Source organism: Somniosus microcephalus, chromosome 10 (assembly GCF_052327205.1).
Source record: "Somniosus microcephalus isolate GS21.2 chromosome 10, FLI_Smic_1.0, whole genome shotgun sequence".
Lineage (NCBI taxonomy): Eukaryota > Metazoa > Chordata > Chondrichthyes > Squaliformes > Somniosidae > Somniosus > Somniosus microcephalus.
The window spans coordinates 149,719,028-149,738,258 of NC_140996.1; the positions used below are offsets into that span (position 1 = coordinate 149,719,028).

The window sequence follows — 19,231 nt, forward strand, 5'->3', positions numbered from 1 at the left end:
GCTGATATGATTAGATGAAGAGGGGTGGGAGGAGGCCCATGTAGAGCATAAACACCAGCATAGACTAATAGGGCCGAATGGCCTGCTTCTGTGCTGTAGACTTGATGTATCTCGATGTAACTTGATGTCACCTCTCTGTATATACTGCATGCTATAATCTCTCTTCTTCTCTTCTTCTTAGGCAGTCCCTCGGAACCGAGGATGACTTGCTTCCACATTAAAAATGAGCTCGCAGGTGACTGATTAGTCCAATGCGGGACCTACAGTCTCTGTCACAGGTGGGGCAGACGGTGGTTGAAGGGGCAGGTGGGTAGGGTGCTTGGGTTGACGTGCGCTCCTTGCGCTGCCTGCGCTTGGCTTCCGCTTGCTCCTGGCGAAGAGACTCGAGGTGTTCAGCGCCTTCCCGGATGCTTAGAAACATAGAAGATGGGAGCAGGAGTAGGCCATTCGGCCCTTCGAGCCTGCTCCGCCATTCAATGAGATCATGGCTGATCATCCAAATTCAGTACCCTGTCCCTGCCTTCTCCCCATATCCCTTGATCCCTTTAGCCTTAAGAAATATATCCAACTCTTTTTTCAATATATTTAATGAACTGGCCTCCATCGCCCTCTGTGGTAGAGAATTCCACAGGTTCACCACTCTCTGGGTGAAGAAATTCCTCCTCATTTCAGTCCTAAATGGCTTACCCCTTATCCTTAGACTATGACCCCTGGTTCTGGACTCCGCGGCTATCATAAACATCCTTCCTGCATCTAGTCTGTCCAGGCCTGACAGAATTTTATAAGTTTCGATGAGATCCCCTCTCAATCTTCTAAACTCCAGTGAGTATAAGCCCAATCGACACAATCTCTCCTCATACGTCATTCCTGCCATCCCAGGTATCAGCCTGGTGAATCTTCGCTGCACTCCTTCCATGACAAGAACGTCCTTCCTCAGGTAAGGTGACCAAAACTGCACACAGTACTCAAGGTGCGGTCTCACCAAGGCCCTGTACAACTGTAGCAAGACATCCTTGTTCCTGTACTAGAACCCTCTTGCTACGAAGGCCAACATACCATTTGCCTTCTTAACCGCCTGCTGCACCTGCATGCTTACCTTCAGCGACTGGTGCACAAGAACACCCAGGTCTCTTTGCACTTCCCCTTCTCCCAATCTATTGCCATTCAAATAATAATCTGCCTTCCTGTTTTTGCCACCAAAGTGGATAACCTCACATTTATCCACATTATAGTGCATTTGCCATGTTTCTGCCCAATCACCCAATCTGTCCAAATCATACTGGAGTTTCACGACATCCTCCTCACAGCTTACCCTCCCACCCAGCTTTGTGTCGTCTGCAAATTTGGAGATATTACATCCAATTCCCTCGTCCAGATCATTAATATATATTGTGGACAGCTGGGGTCCTAGGACTGATCCTTGCGGTACCCCACTAGTCACTGCCTGCCACTCGGAAAACGACCCGTTTATTCCAACTCTTTGCTTTCTGTCCGCCAACCAGTTCTCTATCCAAGTCAATACCTTGCCCCCAATCCCATGTGCCACAAAGTCTCCTCCACTTTGTGCGGTCTTGGGCCAGGGATTCACAGGTGTCGGTGGGGATGTTATTCTTTTTCAAGGAGGCTTTGAGGGTGTCCTTGAAGCATTTCCTCTGCCCACCTGGGGCTCTCTTGCTGTGCCGGAGCTCCGAGTAGAGCGCTTGTTTTGGGAGTCTCGTATCGGGCATGCAGATGATGTGACCCATCCATCGGAGCTGATTGAGCGTGGTCAGAGCTTCGATGCTGGGGATGTTGGCCTGAGCAAGAACACTGACATTGGTGCGCCTATCCTGCCACTGGATTTGCACGATCTTGCGGAGGCAGCGTTGGTGGTACCTCTCCAGTGCTTTGAAGTGCCTGCTGTACATGGTCCATGTCTCTGAGGCATACAGCAGGGCAGGTATCACTGCTGCCCTGTAGACCATGAGCTTAGTGCCGGGTTTGAGGTCCTGGTCTTCAAACACTCTCTTCCTCAGGCGACCAAAGGTTGCACTGGCACACTGAAGGCGGTGTTGGACTTCGTCGTCGACGTCTGCCCTTGTTGACAGTAGACTCCTGAGGTATGGAAAGTGGTCCACGTTGTCCAAGGCCTTGTCGTGGATTTTGATAATCGGGGGGCAGCACTGTGTGGCGGGGGCAGGTTGGCAGAGGATCTTTGTCTTATGGGTGTTTAGTGTAAGGCCCATGCTCTCGTATGCTTTGATGAAGGTATTTACGATGGTTTGGAGTTCGACCTCCGAGTGAGCGCAGACGCAAGCATCGTCTGCGCTCTGGTAGATTGTAGAAAGCAACTGATAGTTGAAATCCATAATAGGCTGTATTTTAAATGGAGAAAGATCCACCACATTTTCTAGCATCTGAAGTGTACAGTAAATGTTTATATGTGCTAAGTATTCTGTGTAATATATGATACATGTATCAGTCCTACCTTTTACCATTAGTACCTGAGCTGCTGTTCTATTTTTATCTGAAAACAGGATGATTAGGAACTTTTGGATGTTCTTTTTGGCATTCACCATATCAGAATCGATGGGTAGAAACACCATTACATATCCTCTGAATTCTTCAAATTCTCCAGGTTAGATATCATTATTATTTCTTAACTACACAAATACTCTTAAATTATAAGATAGAATTTATGAATTTGCACTCCTGGTATGAAGCTTTGCTCATCAGGAGCATGTTCAAGCACAAAGGTCAGAACCCCTGGGAAAAACATCAAGCTGGGCTCCTTCTCCAGATTACTATCCAATGACCTCATCTGAAAGTGCACATATGTGGATCGCAGGTCAGGACAGGATTGGAGTAGTCGTAATGCCTTCAATAGTCAAATAGCTGGCTTATACTCACTGTCTAGATTTATATGTGAGGAATATTTGGTACTGAAGGGTGGCTGACAATTAAGGAACCATACTCCAGTGTCAGTCAATGTCTATGGAGCAGAAATTTAACTGACTGGGGCCAATTTTCAGCTGGCCAAATCAGTGTTACAGGATGGTAACAGACTCAAAATGGGGTTGGTAGACTTATCGTCCCAGTGCTCTGGCTGCTGCCACTTTTAAAGGGACCTACCTTGAGCGGCCAGAGCACCCGCCTGTTACAGGTGGAAGACCTTTTTATTATCCTTCCATGGCCTTGCCACTCCCTATCTCTGTAACCTCATCCAGCCCTACAAACCTCCGAAATCTCTGCACTCCACCAATTCTGGCATCTTGCGCATCCCCGATTTTAATCGCTCCACCATTGATGGCCGTGCCTTCAGCTGCTGAGGCCCTAAGCTCTGGAATTCCCTTTCTAAACCTCTCCATCTCTTTACTCTCTCTACCTCCTTTAAGATGCTCCTTGAAACCTATCTCTTTAACCAAGCTTCTGGTCATCTGCCCTAATATCTCCTTATGTGGCTCGGTGTCAAATTTTGTTTGATAACACTCCTGTGAAGCGCCTTGAGATGTTTTACTATGTTAAAGGCGTTATATAAATGCAAGTTGTTGTTGTTATGCAATTACAACTTTCCTTGATCTCCATCTGTGTCCTATAGTATGACTTTACAATAATATACTGGTGCTAAGTTGTGCAACTTTGTGCAGACATCCTCCAGATAGTCAGAATAGTCAGCAACCAGTTCACATGCTGTGTAATGGATTGCTTTGTTTGTTGTTTCTAGAGTATGTTTGGACAAGAGGTCATTTTTTTCTCCAGAATGTAGCTGAGAAGGAACCACAGGGCCCAGTCAGTGAAACGGAATTAATGAATTGGCCACTGAATCATTATGCAGAAATATCACACGATCCACAGCTGGACTCAAACCTTTTTTTTAATCATTTCTACTGATTTAAATGGTTCATTAGCTGTTTAAAATAAAGAATCATTGACCTGGGTGCATCGTGATTGGACGTTTCTATTATTTCCATTCATTAAATTGTTATGCACAAAGTTGCTCATCTAAAAACCACACAAACTCACTTGGTGTAAAATTCAACTTTGACAGTGCAGCAAAACAGGCGGTGGTGGACCAGCTGGCCGTTATACACCCGTCTGATTTTCCTTTCCATTGACGTCAATGTCCGTTTTGCACCACCACCGAAGTTGAAATATTACCCCCAATGTGTAAAGTTTAGCCCTTATGGCATTGGATAGAAAAATAATGGGTTTCTTGGACCAATAGCCTTTTCCTATAACTAGAAATTATCGCTGGAGCACCATGGAAATTCTACCCCCACCGCCGCACTTCATTGGCAGCAACAAAAGGTGCATTTTCCATGTTTTATTTAAGCAGCACAGATGAGCATTGACATTTCGATGCAAGGTCTGAACAAAATAAAAGTTGCTTTTTCTTGTATGGAAACGAAAAAGTCAACAGTCAGTGGTGACAGTGCCCCTCTTTCATATGATTTATAAAGCTGGGGGAGTTACTTTGGTGTAATATATACAATCGGTTGGAGTGACTCTTTGATACAATGTATGTAAAATAATTGGAGTGACTCTGTCGAAATTGCCAAAGGGTTTCAGTAACATTTCCAAAAAGCTAGCATGTGTCATTGAGAGTGCTTATTAAATGTTAATCGTTCTGCGCAATTACATGCAATGGCTGTTTTAAATGTATCTGAACAGGAAATCTTCAACATTATTTTCCATGTAGATTGTTTTGCAAAAGCACTGCAGCGGTACTACTATGCATTTGTGGGCGATCCTTTTGAATTGGCATGTGAGCCAGATAATCTCACTGATAATAATTCCATATACTATGCGAATGAATTATTATGGTACAGACAAGACAAGGAAGAACATTCTCAACAAATTAGTGGCTGGAATGAAGTTATTAATCAGAAAGGAAAAAACTTCTCATTTTCATCGATCAGCACTGCTGATTCTGGCACTTACCTCTGTTTTCTCAGGTATGGGAAATATTCTTAAAGTTCTGATATCCAACTCACCAATGGATTTATTATAGTTGGTTATAAATCTAAGCATTTCAAAACTATTATAATTTATACAATACCAAGTGGGGATTAAATATATGTCAGGGGAATTAAATACAATTAGTGAACTTTGCTGATTTTATGTGAATATGGTCACGTAAGATATTCAATCACAGGGACATAGCAACAGGAATAGGAGTAGGCCATTCTGCCTCTCGAGCCTGTTCCGCCATTTAATGAGATCATGGCTGATCTGTACCTCAACTCCATTTACCCGCCATTTATCCATATCCATTGACCCAGCATCCACAGCTTTTAGCGGGAGCAAGTTCCAGGTTTCCACTACTTTTTGTATGAAAAAGTACTTCCTGATTTCACTCCTGAATGGCCTAACTTTAATTTTAAGTTTGTTCTGGATTCTCCCACCAGCGAACATAGTTTATTTGTATCTACCCTATAGAATCATTTTATCATTTTAAACATCTGAATTAGATCACCCCTCAATTTTCTGTGTTCAAGGCAATACAAGCCAAGTTTATACAACCTGTCCTCATAATTTAACCTCCTAAGCTGCGGTACCATTCTGGGAATTGCTGGCTCACTATATCTATTCGCACTGTAGGTGGGGGTGGTGGAATTTTTGGTGAAATTCCTGTGCATTTGGGCCAACTTCACCCACAAATTTTATGTGCATGTGGGGCGTGAACAGACAGCAGGAGCTGAATTTCCTGTAAGAGAAAAGAAAGGCTTAATTTACCACAACCACGAGCTTAATTTACCACAACCATGAGGAAATTCTCTTCAACCTGCAATTTTGTAAATTGTAAAACTTCTGTTGGCCTAGCTTGGTGCTGGCAAACATGTCAACATTCTACACTTCACACAGAAGTCAGCATTCTGAGTCATTGTCTGCTTGTGTTTACTGCTTCCCCGCTCCACCCCTTCTGACTGCAATCCTCACTCCAACTTTCCGCACTGTCCCAGCTCCAACCTGATGCTGCTCCTACTTCAGGGATGGAATGGCAAACCTTGTAATAGTTCTGTTAACTCCTGAACTCTTCCCGGGAGCACTGATAATATGACAGGTGTGTTCCTGATTGCAGTCGGCAGGAATCACTAAGTATCGGCAAAACATTCCCCAGAGGGATGGGCATATGAATGGAGAGAGAAAAGTCAACCATTACTCAGTAGAGAGCTAATGGGAGTTTGGGATGAAAGGAGAGGCTAGAGGAATGCAAAAAATTGAGCCTAGGATGGCTGGAGTGAAGGTATTGGAAATGGAGGAGAAGGAATTTTCTATAATGTGAATCTTTTATAATGTGAATAAGGGTAGAGGTAGAATCATAACGCCTTATTTTTACCAAGACCCAATCTCGGAGTGGGTGGGGGAGGACTTATAGTCCTGAAACCCGGAAGTGCGGGCTTCCCCAAACACCCTGGAGTTTAAACTCCAGGATGTGTTTGAATTCTTTTTGCCAGGTTTCCCACCCAACAGACAGCTGGGTTAGGGGACAGGGAGAAAGGCGGGGGCGGGGAGACATCATGGAGTTAGGGGCGCAGTTACATTGTGGAGTTAGGGTGAGCGGATACATTAAAAAAAATTGTTTATGGGATATGGGTGTCGCTGGCAAGGCCAGCATTTATTGCCCATCCCTAATTGCCCTTGAGAAGGTGGTGGTGAGCAGCCTTCTTAAACCGCTGTAGTCCGTGTGGTGAAGGTACCCCCATAGTGCTGTTAGGGAGGGAGTTCCAGGATTTTGACCCAGCGACGATGAAGGATCGGCAATATATTTCCAAGTCAGGATGGTGTGTGACTTGGAGGGGAACTTGGAGGTGGTGGTGTTCCCATGCGCCTGCTGCCCTTGTCCTTCTAGGTGGAAAAGGTCGCGTGTTTGGGAGGTGTTGCCGAAGACGACCTGGCGAGTTGCTGTGAAGGCATAATTACAGTCCTAGCCCTTTTGGGCTACCCCAGATCAGGCGTATTCTCCAGACGTTCACCTTCAACTTAAGTTAGAGATAGCCGAATTCCATAAGACGCTTAAATGGGTCTAAAGGTTCAGACTATCTCTCCCTAAAGGAAAGGAATGACTGAAGATGTTACCGTCCTCCAGATAGTACTTTTAATAAGTTGAACTAGACTGTAACCTTCCGGATATTATGAGGGTCTGGAATACCCCCCAGAATTCTGCAACTCCTTACAAAAGAGTGTACAGAATTTGTGGGTTCGCGAGTCTATACAGAATTACTCTTTGAGACAATCCTAAAAATATATCGTTTTATTTAAGAGCCAACATTCAGTTAACATCTGTTAAATCAGTCGCAACATTAACAATTCAAAGTACAATTAGCTTACATTTCTTATTTCTCAGAGATCCTTATTCTCAAATCTTTACTTCGTTACATTTCTTATTTCTTACTTATTTCTAAATCCAGAACATCCACCAAAATCAATCTGACTTCCCGAGACTCATAGTTAAAGACTTACAGATGGTGACTGTAAAGTTGAGAAACGCTTGGCCCGTTCAGCGAATTCTGAGTTTCTGTTTGAAAAAAATCCTATTTTTATACCCTTTTGGCAGTGTTTTCTTCTTTGATGTTCTCTACTGATGTTAACTAATTGTCTTTATTGATACCTCTTTCGAATGCTTTCTATTCTTACTGTCAATTCAACTATTGCATGCATAATAATTTTTCTACCTTTAGGTGTTCCAAAAACTATCATAAAAACAATGACAGCAATGGTTTTTGTTTGATGTCATTCTTACAAATGCTTTCCATTCAATTCTTAATATTGGTTTTACTGGTCCTTAGCAGACATTTTGACTCTCCTTACTGCTCCAAGTTCAATACAAACACAATGCAATTGCTTGGTGTATCTATTGAAGTCACATCTTCAAAGTGTTCTTGTTGGTATCATATTTACTATGTCTATAAATTAAGGACACTTTGACCAGGGTGGTTCATGCATTTCTAGCTATCTCAATTGGTTGCATATTTAATCTTATGGTTCCTGTTTTCCAAGTTTAACATAAAACTATTTGAAAAGCAGATGTTTCTTTTACTTGATGTCATGTTTTCAAAGGCACATGCCTCTTTTAATATTTGTATTTCTGTTTTATGTGTTAGCTCTTAACACTTAAAACTGGGCATTCTCATTGTGTTCGTTGCAAACCCTAGACTCTTTGGAAGCAAGCCTTTGCTTTTCAATAGGGTCTTAGTTTCTTGGTCAATATCACTTTCCCATTTCAAAGCCTGTTTACAACTTTGTTATCAACTGATCTTATCTCAGAAGCCTGTATTTCTGTTCACAGCCTTGTCTGCTGAGACTTGTGTCTTTTAAACCCAATATGTCTTTTATTAATAATATCAGAAATCTGTTCGTGGTATCGTGTATTTCTCTGAATCATGGCTATTCCTTCACAGCTGCAGTGCATCTTGTAGATGGTATACACTGCAGCCACGGTACGCCGGTGGTGGAGGGTGTGAATGTTTAAGGTGGTGGATGGGGTGCCAATCAAGCGGGCTGCTTTGTCCTGGATGGTGTTGAGCTTCTTGAGTGTTGTTGGAGCTGCACTCATCCAGGCAAGTGGAGAGTATTCCATCACACTCCTGACTTGTGCCTTGTAGATGGTGGAAAGGCTTTGGAGAGTCAGGAGGTGAGACATTTGCCACAGAATACCCAGCCTCTGATATTGTGGAGTTAGGGGCACGGACATATTGTGGAGTTAGGGGCGAGGATACAATGTGGAGTTAGGGTGAGCAGATACATTGTGAAGTTAGGGGCGAGGATACGTTGTGGAGTTAGGGTGAGGATACGATGTGGAGTTAGGGTGAGCGGATACGTTGTGGAGTTAGGGTGAGCGGATACGTCGTGGAGTTAGGGGTGAGGATACGTTGTGGAGTTAGGGTGAGGATACGATGTGGAGTTAGGGTGAGCGGATATGTTGTGGAGTTAGGGGCGAGGATACGTTGTGGATTTAGGGTGAGCAGATACGTTGTGGAGTTCGGGTGAGCAGATACGCCGTGGAGTTAGGGGCGAGGATACGTTGTGGATTTAGGGTGAGGATACGATGTGGAGTTAGGGTGAGCGGATATGTCGTGGAGTTAGGGGCGAGGATACGTTGTGGATTTAGGGTGAGCAGATACGTCGTGGAGTTAGGGGCGAGGATACGTTGTGGATTTAGGGTGAGCGGATATGTCGTGGAGTTAGGGACGAGGATACGTTGTGGATTTAGGGTGAACGGATACGTCGTGGAGTTAGGGGCGAGGATACATTGTGGATTTAGGGTGAGCGGATACGTTGTGGAGTTAGGGGCGAGGAGACGTTGTGGATTTAGGGTGAGCGGATATGTCGTGGAGTTAGGGTGAGGATACGTCGTGGAGTTAGGGGCGAGGATACGTTGTGGAGTTAGGGTGAGCGGATACGATGTGGTGTTAGGGTGAGCAGATACGATGTGGAATTAGGGTGAGGATACGTCGTGGGGTTAGGGGCGAGGATACATTGTGGAGTTAGGGTGAGCGGATATGTTGTGGAGTTAGGGGCGAGGATACATTGTGGAGTTAGGGTGAGGGTACGTTGTGGAGTTAGGGGTGAGGTTACGTCGTAGAGTTAGGGTGAGGGTACGTTGTGGAGTTAGGGTGAGGATACAATGTGGAGTTAGGGTGAGCGAATATGTTGTGGAGTTAGGGGCGAGGATATGTCGTGGAGTTAGGGTGAAGATACGTTGTGGAGTTAGGGGTGAGGTTACATCGTGGAGTTAGGGTGAGGATATGTTGTGGAGTTAGGGTGAGGATACGATGTGGAGTTAGGGTGAGGATATGTGGTGGAGTTAGGGGCAATGTTAGGATGTGGAGTTAGGGTGAGTGGATATGTTGTGGAGTTAGGGACGAGGATACGTTGTGGTGTTAGGGTGAGGATACGATGTGGAGTTAGGGTGAGCGGATGTGTCGTGGAGTTAGGGGTGAGGATACGTTGCGGATTTAGGGTGAGCAGATACGTCGTGGAGCTAGGGGCGAGGATACATTGTGGAGTTAGGGTGAGGGTACGTTGTAGATTTAGAGGCGAGGATATGTCGCGGAGTTAGGGTGAGGATACGTCGTGGAGTTAGGGTGAGGATACGTGGTGGAGTTAGGGGCAATGTTAGGATGTGGAGTTAGGGTGAGTGGATATGTTGTGGGGTTAGGGGCGAGGATATGTTGTGGAGTTAGTGTGAGGATATGATGTGGAGTTAGGGTGAGCGGATACGTTGTGGATTTAGGGTGAGCGGATATGTCGTGAAGTTAGGGGTGAGGATACGTTTCGGATTTAGGGTGAGCAGATACGTCGTGGAGCTAGGGGCGAGGATACGTTGTGGAGTTAGGGTGAGGATACGTTGTGAAGTTAGGGTGAGGATACGATGTGGAGTTAGGGGCAATGATACGATGTGGAGTTAGGGTGAGCGAATATGTCGTGGAGCTAGGGGCGAGGATACGTTGTGGAGTTAGGGTGAGGATACGATGTGGAGTTAGGGTGAGCGGATACGTTGTGGAGTTAGGGTGAGCGGATACGTCGTGGAGTTAGGGGTGAGGATACGTTGTGGAGTTAGGGTGAGGATACGATGTGGAGTTAGGGTGAGCGGATATGTTGTGGAGTTAGGGGCGAGGATACGTTGTGGATTTAGGGTGAGCAGATACGTTGTGGAGTTCGGGTGAGCAGATACGCCGTGGAGTTAGGGGCGAGGATACGTTGTGGATTTAGGGTGAGGATACGATGTGGAGTTAGGGTGAGCGGATATGTCGTGGAGTTAGGGGCGAGGATACGTTGTGGATTTAGGGTGAGCAGATACGTCGTGGAGTTAGGGGCGAGGATACGTTGTGGATTTAGGGTGAGCGGATATGTCGTGGAGTTAGGGACGAGGATACGTTGTGGATTTAGGGTGAACGGATACGTCGTGGAGTTAGGGGCGAGGATACATTGTGGATTTAGGGTGAGCGGATACGTTGTGGAGTTAGGGGCGAGGAGACGTTGTGGATTTAGGGTGAGCGGATATGTCGTGGAGTTAGGGTGAGGGTACGTCGTGGAGTTAGGGGCGAGGATACGTTGTGGAGTTAGGGTGAGCGGATACGATGTGGTGTTAGGGTGAGCAGATACGATGTGGAATTAGGGTGAGGATACGTCGTGGGGTTAGGGGCGAGGATACATTGTGGAGTTAGGGTGAGCGGATACGTTGTGGAGTTAGGGGCGAGGATACGTTGTGGAGTTAGGGTGAGGGTACGTTGTGGAGTTAGGGGTGAGGTTACATTGTAGAGTTAGGGTGAGGGTACGTTGTGGAGTTAGGGTGAGGATACAATGTGGAGTTAGGGTGAGCGAATATGTTGTGGAGTTAGGGGCGAGGATATGTCGTGGAGTTAGGGTGAAGATACGTTGTGGAGTTAGGGGTGAGGTTACATCGTGGAGTTAGGGTGAGGATATGTTGTGGAGTTAGGGTGAGGATACGATGTGGAGTTAGGGTGAGGATATGTGGTGGAGTTAGGGGCAATGTTAGGATGTGGAGTTAGGGTGAGTGGATATGTTGTGGAGTTAGGGACGAGGATACGTTGTGGTGTTAGGGTGAGGATACGATGTGGAGTTAGGGTGAGCGGATGTGTCGTGGAGTTAGGGGTGAGGATACGTTGCGGATTTAGGGTGAGCGGATACGTCGTGGAGCTAGGGGCGAGGATACATTGTGGAGTTAGGGTGAGGGTACGTTGTAGATTTAGAGGCGAGGATATGTCGCGGAGTTAGGGTGAGGATACGTCGTGGAGTTAGGGTGAGGATACGTGGTGGAGTTAGGGGCAATGTTAGGATGTGGAGTTAGGGTGAGTGGATATGTTGTGGGGTTAGGGGCGAGGATATGTTGTGGAGTTAGTGTGAGGATATGATGTGGAGTTAGGGTGAGCGGATACGTTGTGGATTTAGGGTGAGCGGATATGTCGTGAAGTTAGGGGTGAGGATACGTTTCGGATTTAGGGTGAGCAGATACGTCGTGGAGCTAGGGGCGAGGATACGTTGTGGAGTTAGGGTGAGGATACGTTGTGAAATTAGGGTGAGGATACGATGTGGAGTTAGGGGCAATGATACGATGTGGAGTTAGGGTGAACGAATATGTCGTGGAGCTAGGGGCGAGGATACGTTGTGGAGTTAGGGTGAGGTTACGTCGTGGAGTTAGGGTGAGGATACGTTGTGGAGTTAGGGTGAGGATACGATGTGGAGTTAGGGGTGAAGATACGTCGTGGAGTTAGGGTGAGTGATACGTCATGGAGTTAGGGTGAGCGGATACGTCGTGGAGTTAAGGGCGAGGAGTCGATGTGGAGTTAGGGTGAGGATACGTCGTGGAGTTAAGGGCGTGGATACGATGTGGAGTTAGTGTGTGGATACGTTGTGGAGTTAGGGTGAGGATACAATGTGGAGTTAGGGTGAGCGGACAGGTCGTGGAGTTATTGTGAGCGGACACATCGTGGAGTTAGGGTGAGGATACGATGTGGAGTTAAGGTGAGCGGATACGTTGTGGAGTTAGGGTGAGCGGATACGTCGTGGAGTTAGGGGCGAGGATACGTTGTGGAGTTAGGGTGAGGATACAATGTGGAGTTAGGGTGAGCGGATATGTTGTGGAGTTAGGGGCGAGGATACGTTGTGGATTTAGGGTGAGCGGATATGTCGTGGAGTTAGGGACGAGGATACGTTGTGGATTTAGGGTGAACGGATACGTCGTGGAGTTAGGGGCGAGTATACGTTGTGGATTTAGGGTGAGCGGATACGTTGTGGAGCTAGGGCCGAGGATACGTTGTGGATTTAGGGTGAGCGGATACGTCGTGGAGTTAGGGGCGAGGATACGTTGTGGATTTAGGGTGAGCGGATATGTCGTGGAGTTAGGGTGAGGATACGTCGTGGAGTTAGGGTGAGCGGATACGTCGTGGAGTTAAGGGCGAGGAGTCGATGTGGAGTTAGGGTGAGGATACGTCGTGGAGTTAAGGGCGTGGATACGATGTGGAGTTAGTGTGTGGATACGTTGTGGAGTTAGGGTGAGGATACAATGTGGAGTTAGGGTGAGCGGACAGGTCGTGGAGTTATTGTGAGCGGACACATCGTGGAGTTAGGGTAAGGATACGATGTGGAGTTAAGGTGAGCGGATACGTTGTGGAGTTAGGGTGAGCGGATACGTCGTGGAGTTAGGGGCGAGGATACGTTGTGGAGTTAGGGCGAGGATACGTTGTGGATTTAGGGTGAGCGGATATGTCGTGGAGTTAGGGACGAGGATACGTTGTGGATTTAGGGTGAACGGATACGTCGTGGAGTTAGGGGCGAGGATACGTTGTGGATTTAGGGTGAGCGGATACGTTGTGGAGCTAGGGCCGAGGATACGTTGTGGATTTAGGGTGAGCGGATACGTCGTGGAGTTAGGGGCGAGGATACGTTGTGGATTTAGGGTGAGCGGATATGTCGTGGAGTTAGGGTGAGGATACGTCGCGGAGTTAGGGGCGAGGATACGTTGTGGAGTTAGGGTGAGCGGATACGATGCGGTGTTAGGGTGAGCAGATACGATGTGGAATTAGGGTGAGGATACGTCGTGGGGTTAGGGGCGAGGATACATTGTGGAGTTAGGGTGAGCGGATACGTTGTGGAGTTAGGGGCGAGGATACGTTGTGGAGTTAGTGGTGAGGTTATGTCATAGAGTTAGGGTGAGGGCTCGTTGTGGAGCTAGGGTGAGGATACGATGTGGAGTTAGGGGCGATGATACAATGTGGAGTTAGGGTGAGCGAATATGTTGTGGAGTTAGGGGCGAGGATATGTCGTGGAGTTAGGGTGAAGATACGTTGTGGAGTTAGGGGTGAGGTTACATCGTGGAGTTAGGGTGAGGATATGTTGTGGAGTTAGGGTGAGGATACGATGTGGAGTTAGGGTGAGGATACGTGGTGGAATTAGGGGCAATGTTAGGATGTGGAGTTAGGGTGAGTGGATATGTTGTGGAGTTAGGGGCGAGGATACGTTGTGGAGTTAGGGTGAGGATACGATGTGGAGTTCGGGTGAGCGGATACGTTGTGGATTTAGGGTGAGCGGATATGTCGTGGAGTTAGGGGTGAGGATACGTTTCGGATTTAGGGTGAGCAGATACGTCGTGGAGCTAGGGGCGAGGATACGTTGTGGAGTTAGGGTGAGGATATGTTGTGAAGTTAGGGTGAGGATACGATGTGGAGTTAGGGGCATTGATACGATGTGGAGTTAGGGTGAGCGAATATGTCGTGGAGCTAGGGGCGAGGATACGTTGTGGAGTTAGGGTGAGGTTACGTCGTGGAGTTAGGGTGAGGATACGTTGTGGAGTTAGGGTGAGGATACGATGTGGAGTTAGGGGTGAAGATACGTCGTGGAGTTAGGGTGAGTGATACGTCATGGAGTTAGGGTGAGCGGATACGTCGTGGAGTTAAGGGCGAGGAGTCGATGTGGAGTTAGGGTGAGGATACATCGTGGAGTTAAGGGCGTGGATACGATGTGGAGTTAGTGTGTGGATACGTTGTGGAGTTAGGGTGAGGATACAATGTGGAGTTAGGGTGAGCGGACAGGTCGTGGAGTTATTGTGAGCGGACACATCGTGGAGTTAGGGTGAGGATACAATGTGGAGTTAAGGTGAGCGGATACGTTGTGGAGTTAGGGTGAGCGGATACGTCGTGGAGTTAGGGGCGAGGATACGTTGTGGAGTTAGGGTGAGGATACGATGTGGAGTTAGGGTGAGCGGATATGTTGTGGAGTTAGGGGTGAGGATACGTTGTGGATTTAGGGTGAGCGGATATGTCGTGGAGTTAGGGGCGAGGATACGTTGTGCATTTAGGGTGAGCAGATACGTCGTGGAGTTAGGGTGAGCAGATACGTCGTGGATTTAGGGGCGAGGATACGTTGTGGATTTAGGGTGAGCGGATATGTCGTGGAGTTAGGGGCGAGGATACGTTGTGCATTTAGGGTGAGCAGATACGTCGTGGAGTTAGGGTGAGCAGATACGTCGTGGATTTAGGGGCGAGCATACGTTGTGGATTTAGGGTGAGTGGATACGTTGTGGAGCTAGGGGCGAGGATACGTTGTGGATTTAGGGTGAGCGGATACGTCGTGGAGTTAGGGGCGAGGATATGTTGTGGATTTAGGGTGAGCGGATATGTCGTGGAGTTAGGGTGAGGATACGTCGTGGAGTTAGGGGCGAGGATACGTTGTGGAGTTAGGGTGAGCGGATACGATGTGGTGTTAGGGTGAGCAGATACGATGTGGAATTAGGGTGAGGATACGTCGTGGGGTTAGGGGCGAGGATACATTGTGCAGTTAGGGTGAGTGGATACGTTGTGGAGTTAGGGGCGCGGATACGTTGTGGAGTTAGTGGTGAGGTTACGTCGTAGAGTTAGGGTGAGGGCACGTTGTGGAGCTAGGGTGAGGATACGATGTGGAGTTAGGGGCGATGATACAATGTGGAGTTAGGGTGAGCGAATATGTTGTGGAGTTAGGGGGCGAGGATATGTCGTGGAGTTAGGGTGAAGATACGTTGTGGAGTTAGGGGTGAGGTTACATCGTGGAGTTAGGGTGAGGATATGTTGTGGAGTTAGGGTGAGGATACAATGTGGAGTTAGGGTGAGGATACGTGGTGGAGTTAGGGGCAATGTTAGGATGTGGAGTTAGGGTGAGTGGATATGTTGTGGAGTTAGGGGCGAGGATACGTTGTGGAGTTAGGGTGAGGATATGATGTGGAGTTAGGGTGAGCGGATACGTTGTGGAATTAGGGTGAGTGGATATGTCGTGGAGTTAGGGGTGAGGATACGTTGCGGATTTAGGGTGAGCGGATACGTCGTGGAGCTAGGGGCGAGGATACATTGTGGAGTTAGGGTGAGGATACGTTGTGGATTTAGGGTGAGCGGATATGTCGTGAAGTTAGGGGTGAGTATACGTTGCGGATTTAGAGTGAGCAGATACGTCGTGGAGCTAGGGGCAAGGATACGTTGTGGAGTTAGGGGCAATGATACGATGTGGAGCTAGGGTGAGCGAATATGTCGTGGAGCTAGGGGCACGGATACGTTTTGGAGTTAGGGTGAGGTTACGTCGTGGAGTTAGGGTGAGGATACGTTGTGGAGTTAGGGTGAGGATACGATGTGGAGTTAGGGGTGAAGATACGTCGTGGAGTTAGGGTGAGTGGATACGTCATGGAGTTAGGGTGAGCGCTTACGTCGTGGAGTTAAGGGCGAGGAGTCGATGTGGAGTTAGGGTGAGGATACGTCGTGGAGTTAAGGGTGTGGATACGATGTGGTGTTAGTGTGTGGATACGTTGTGGAGTTAGGGTGAGGATACAATGTGGAGTTAGGGTGAGCGGACACGTCGTGGAGTTATTTTGAGCAGACACGTCGTGGAGTTAGGGTGAGGATACGTTGTGGAGTTAGGATTAGGATACGTCGTGGAGTTAGGGTGAGCAGACACGTTGTGGAGTTAGGGTGAGAGGATACGTTGTGGATTTAGAGGCGAGGATACGTCGTGGAGTTAGGGTGAGGATACGTCGTGGAGTTAGGGTGAGGATAAGTCATGGAGTTAGGGTGAGCGGATACAATGTGGAGTTAGGGTGAGGATACGATGTGGAGTTAGTTTGAGCGGATCCGTTATGGAGTTAGGGTGAGGATACGATGTGGAGTTAGGGGCAAGGATACGATGTGGAGTTAGGGTGAGGATACGTCGTGGAGTTAGGGTGAGGTTACTTTGTGGAGTTAGTGGCGAGGATACAATGTGGAGTTAGGGTGAGGGTACGTTGTGGAGTTAGGGTGAGGATATGTTGTGGAGTTAGGGTGAGGATACGTTGTGGAGTTAGTGTGAGGATACGTTTTGGAGTTAGGGTGAGGATACGTTGTGGAGTTAGGGTGAGGATACGTTGTGGAGTTAGGGTGAGCGGATATGATGTGGAGTTAGGGTGAGGATATGTTGTGGAGTTAGGGTGAGGATACGTTGTGGAGTTAGGGTGAGGATACGTTGTGGAGTTAGTGTGAGGATACGTTTTGGAGTTAGGGTGAGGATACGTTGTGGAGTTAGGGTGAGGATACGTTGTGGAGTTAGGGTGAGCGGATATGATGTGGAGTTAGGGTGAGGATCCGATGTGGAGTTAGGGGCGAGGATACATTGTGAAATTAGGGGTGAGTGGATACATCGCGGAGTTAGGGTGAGGATACGTTGTGGAGTTAGGGTGAGGATACGTCATGGAGTTAGGGTGAGGATATGATGTGGAGTTAGGGTGAGTGGATATGTCATGGAGTTAGGGTGAGGATACGATGTGGAGTTAGGGTGAGTGGATATGTCGTGGAGTTAGGGTGAGGATACATCATGGAGTTAGGGTGAGGATACATCGTGGAGTTAGTGGTGAGGTTACATCGTGGAGTTAGGGTGAAGATACGTTGTGGAGGTAGGGGTGAGGTTACGTCGTGGAGTTAGGGTGAGTGGATACGTCGTGGAGTTAGGGTGAGCGGATACGTCGTGGAGTTAGGGTGAGCGGATACGTCGTGGTGTTAGGGTGATGATACGTTGTGGAGTTAGTGTGAGCGGATACGTTGTGGAGTTAGGGTAAGGATACGATGTGGAGTTAGGGTGAGCGGATACGCCGTGGAGTTAGGGTGAGCGGATACGTCGTAGTGTTAGGGTGAGGATACGTTGTGGAGTTAGGGTGAGCGGATACGTCGTGGAGTTAGGGCGAGCGGATACGTCATGGAGTTAGGGTGAGTATACGTTGTGGAGTTAGGGTGAGCGGATACGTTGTGGAGTTAGGGGCGAGGATACGTTGTGGAGTTGGGGTGAGTGGATACGTCGTGGAGTTAGGGGCGAGGATACGTCATGGAGTTAGGGTGAGCGGATACGTCGTGGAGTTAGGGTGAGCGGATACGTCATGGAGTTAGGGTGAGGATACGATGTGGAGTTAGGGGCAAGGATACGTTGCGGAGTTAGGGGCAAGGATACGTTGCGGAGTTAGGGTGAGCGGATACATCGTGGAGTTAGGGTGAGTATACGTTGTGGAGTTAGGGTGCGCGGATACGTCTTGGAGTTGGGGGTGAGGATACTTCGAGGAGTTAGGATGAGGATATGTCGTGAAGTTAGTGTGAGTGGATACGTCGTGGAGTTAGGGTGAGGCAATACGTCGTGGAGTTAGGGACGAGGATACGTCATGGAGTTAGGGTGAGCGGATACGTCGTGGCGTTAGGGTGAGGCAATACGTCGTGGTATTAGGGTGAGCGGATACGTCATGGAGTTAGGGTGAGGCAATATGTCGTGGAGTTAGGGTGAGGCAATACGTCGTGGATTTAGGGTGAGGCAATACGTCGTGGAGTTAGGGGCGAGGATACGTTGTGGAGAGGGGTAGGGGTCCGATGGATTGCAGGAATGTGGGTGTTCGGGGTGTTATAGGGTAAGCTTGTTGGGCCTGAAGGAAACACTCCTGCTCCTCCTGGCCCACAAGCAGTGCTGTAAAGACACTTCCCTTATGGATCCAGCCCTTTTTGCCTCCTTTTACCTGCTGAGTTTCCGGAGACCTGGGAAACTCGTCTGACATGTGTTATAAATAGAAACTTTGTTAAAATGGAAGCATGCAGCCCCCTTAAATGGTTTCAATGACCCACTGCCCCTCGTCCTGCCTCCATTGAAACCAGAACTGGATGAATTCAAGGCGGCTTGGGTTTAGGTTTGAAATTTTTTACATTTTAACTTCCCATTCAACCCAAACCCACCCATTTTTGGGGGTTAAAATAATGCCCATAGACTGATACAGCACAGAAGGAGGCCCTTCGGCCCATCGGCCTGTGCCTGGTCTTTAATAGAGTTATTCAATTAGTCCCATTCCCCTGCCCTTTCCCCATAGCCCTGCAAATTTTTCCACTTCAAGTATTTATTCAATTCCCTTTCGAAAGCTATTACTGAATTTGCTTCCACCACCCTTTCAGGCCGTGCATTCCAGATCATAATAGCTCGCTGTGTAAATAAAAATTCTCCTTATCTCGTGTCTGGTTCTTTTGCCAATCACCTTAAATCTGTGTCCTGTGGTTGCCAACATTTCTGCCACTGGAAACAATTTCTCCATACTTACTGTATCAAAACCCTTCATGATTTTGAACACCTCTATTAAATCTTTCGAAGTTTGCGGGGGGCGGGGTGGGGGGGTGGTGGCGGTGGGGGGTCGTGTGGTTTGTGGGGGAATCTGAGCTCTTCGCCTTGTTCCTCCTGCAAGTTTAAGCCTCGCTGCTGCGCAATGTTGTGCAGGGCG

At 47.8% G+C, this 19,231-nt stretch overlaps 1 protein-coding gene across 1 annotated transcript in view; it reads left to right on the plus strand.

The window, feature by feature from the left end:
* The window catches only part of LOC147111756 (interleukin-18 receptor accessory protein-like), an 89,072-nt gene that overhangs the window by 7,542 nt on the left and 62,299 nt on the right, over nt 1-19,231 (plus strand). The window contains exons 2-3 of the mRNA XM_085998959.1: nt 2,517-2,617; nt 4,679-4,934. Coding sequence (XP_085855085.1) covers nt 2,517-2,617; nt 4,679-4,934 — 357 coding nt within the window. The remainder of the gene's footprint in view (nt 1-2,516; nt 2,618-4,678; nt 4,935-19,231) is intronic.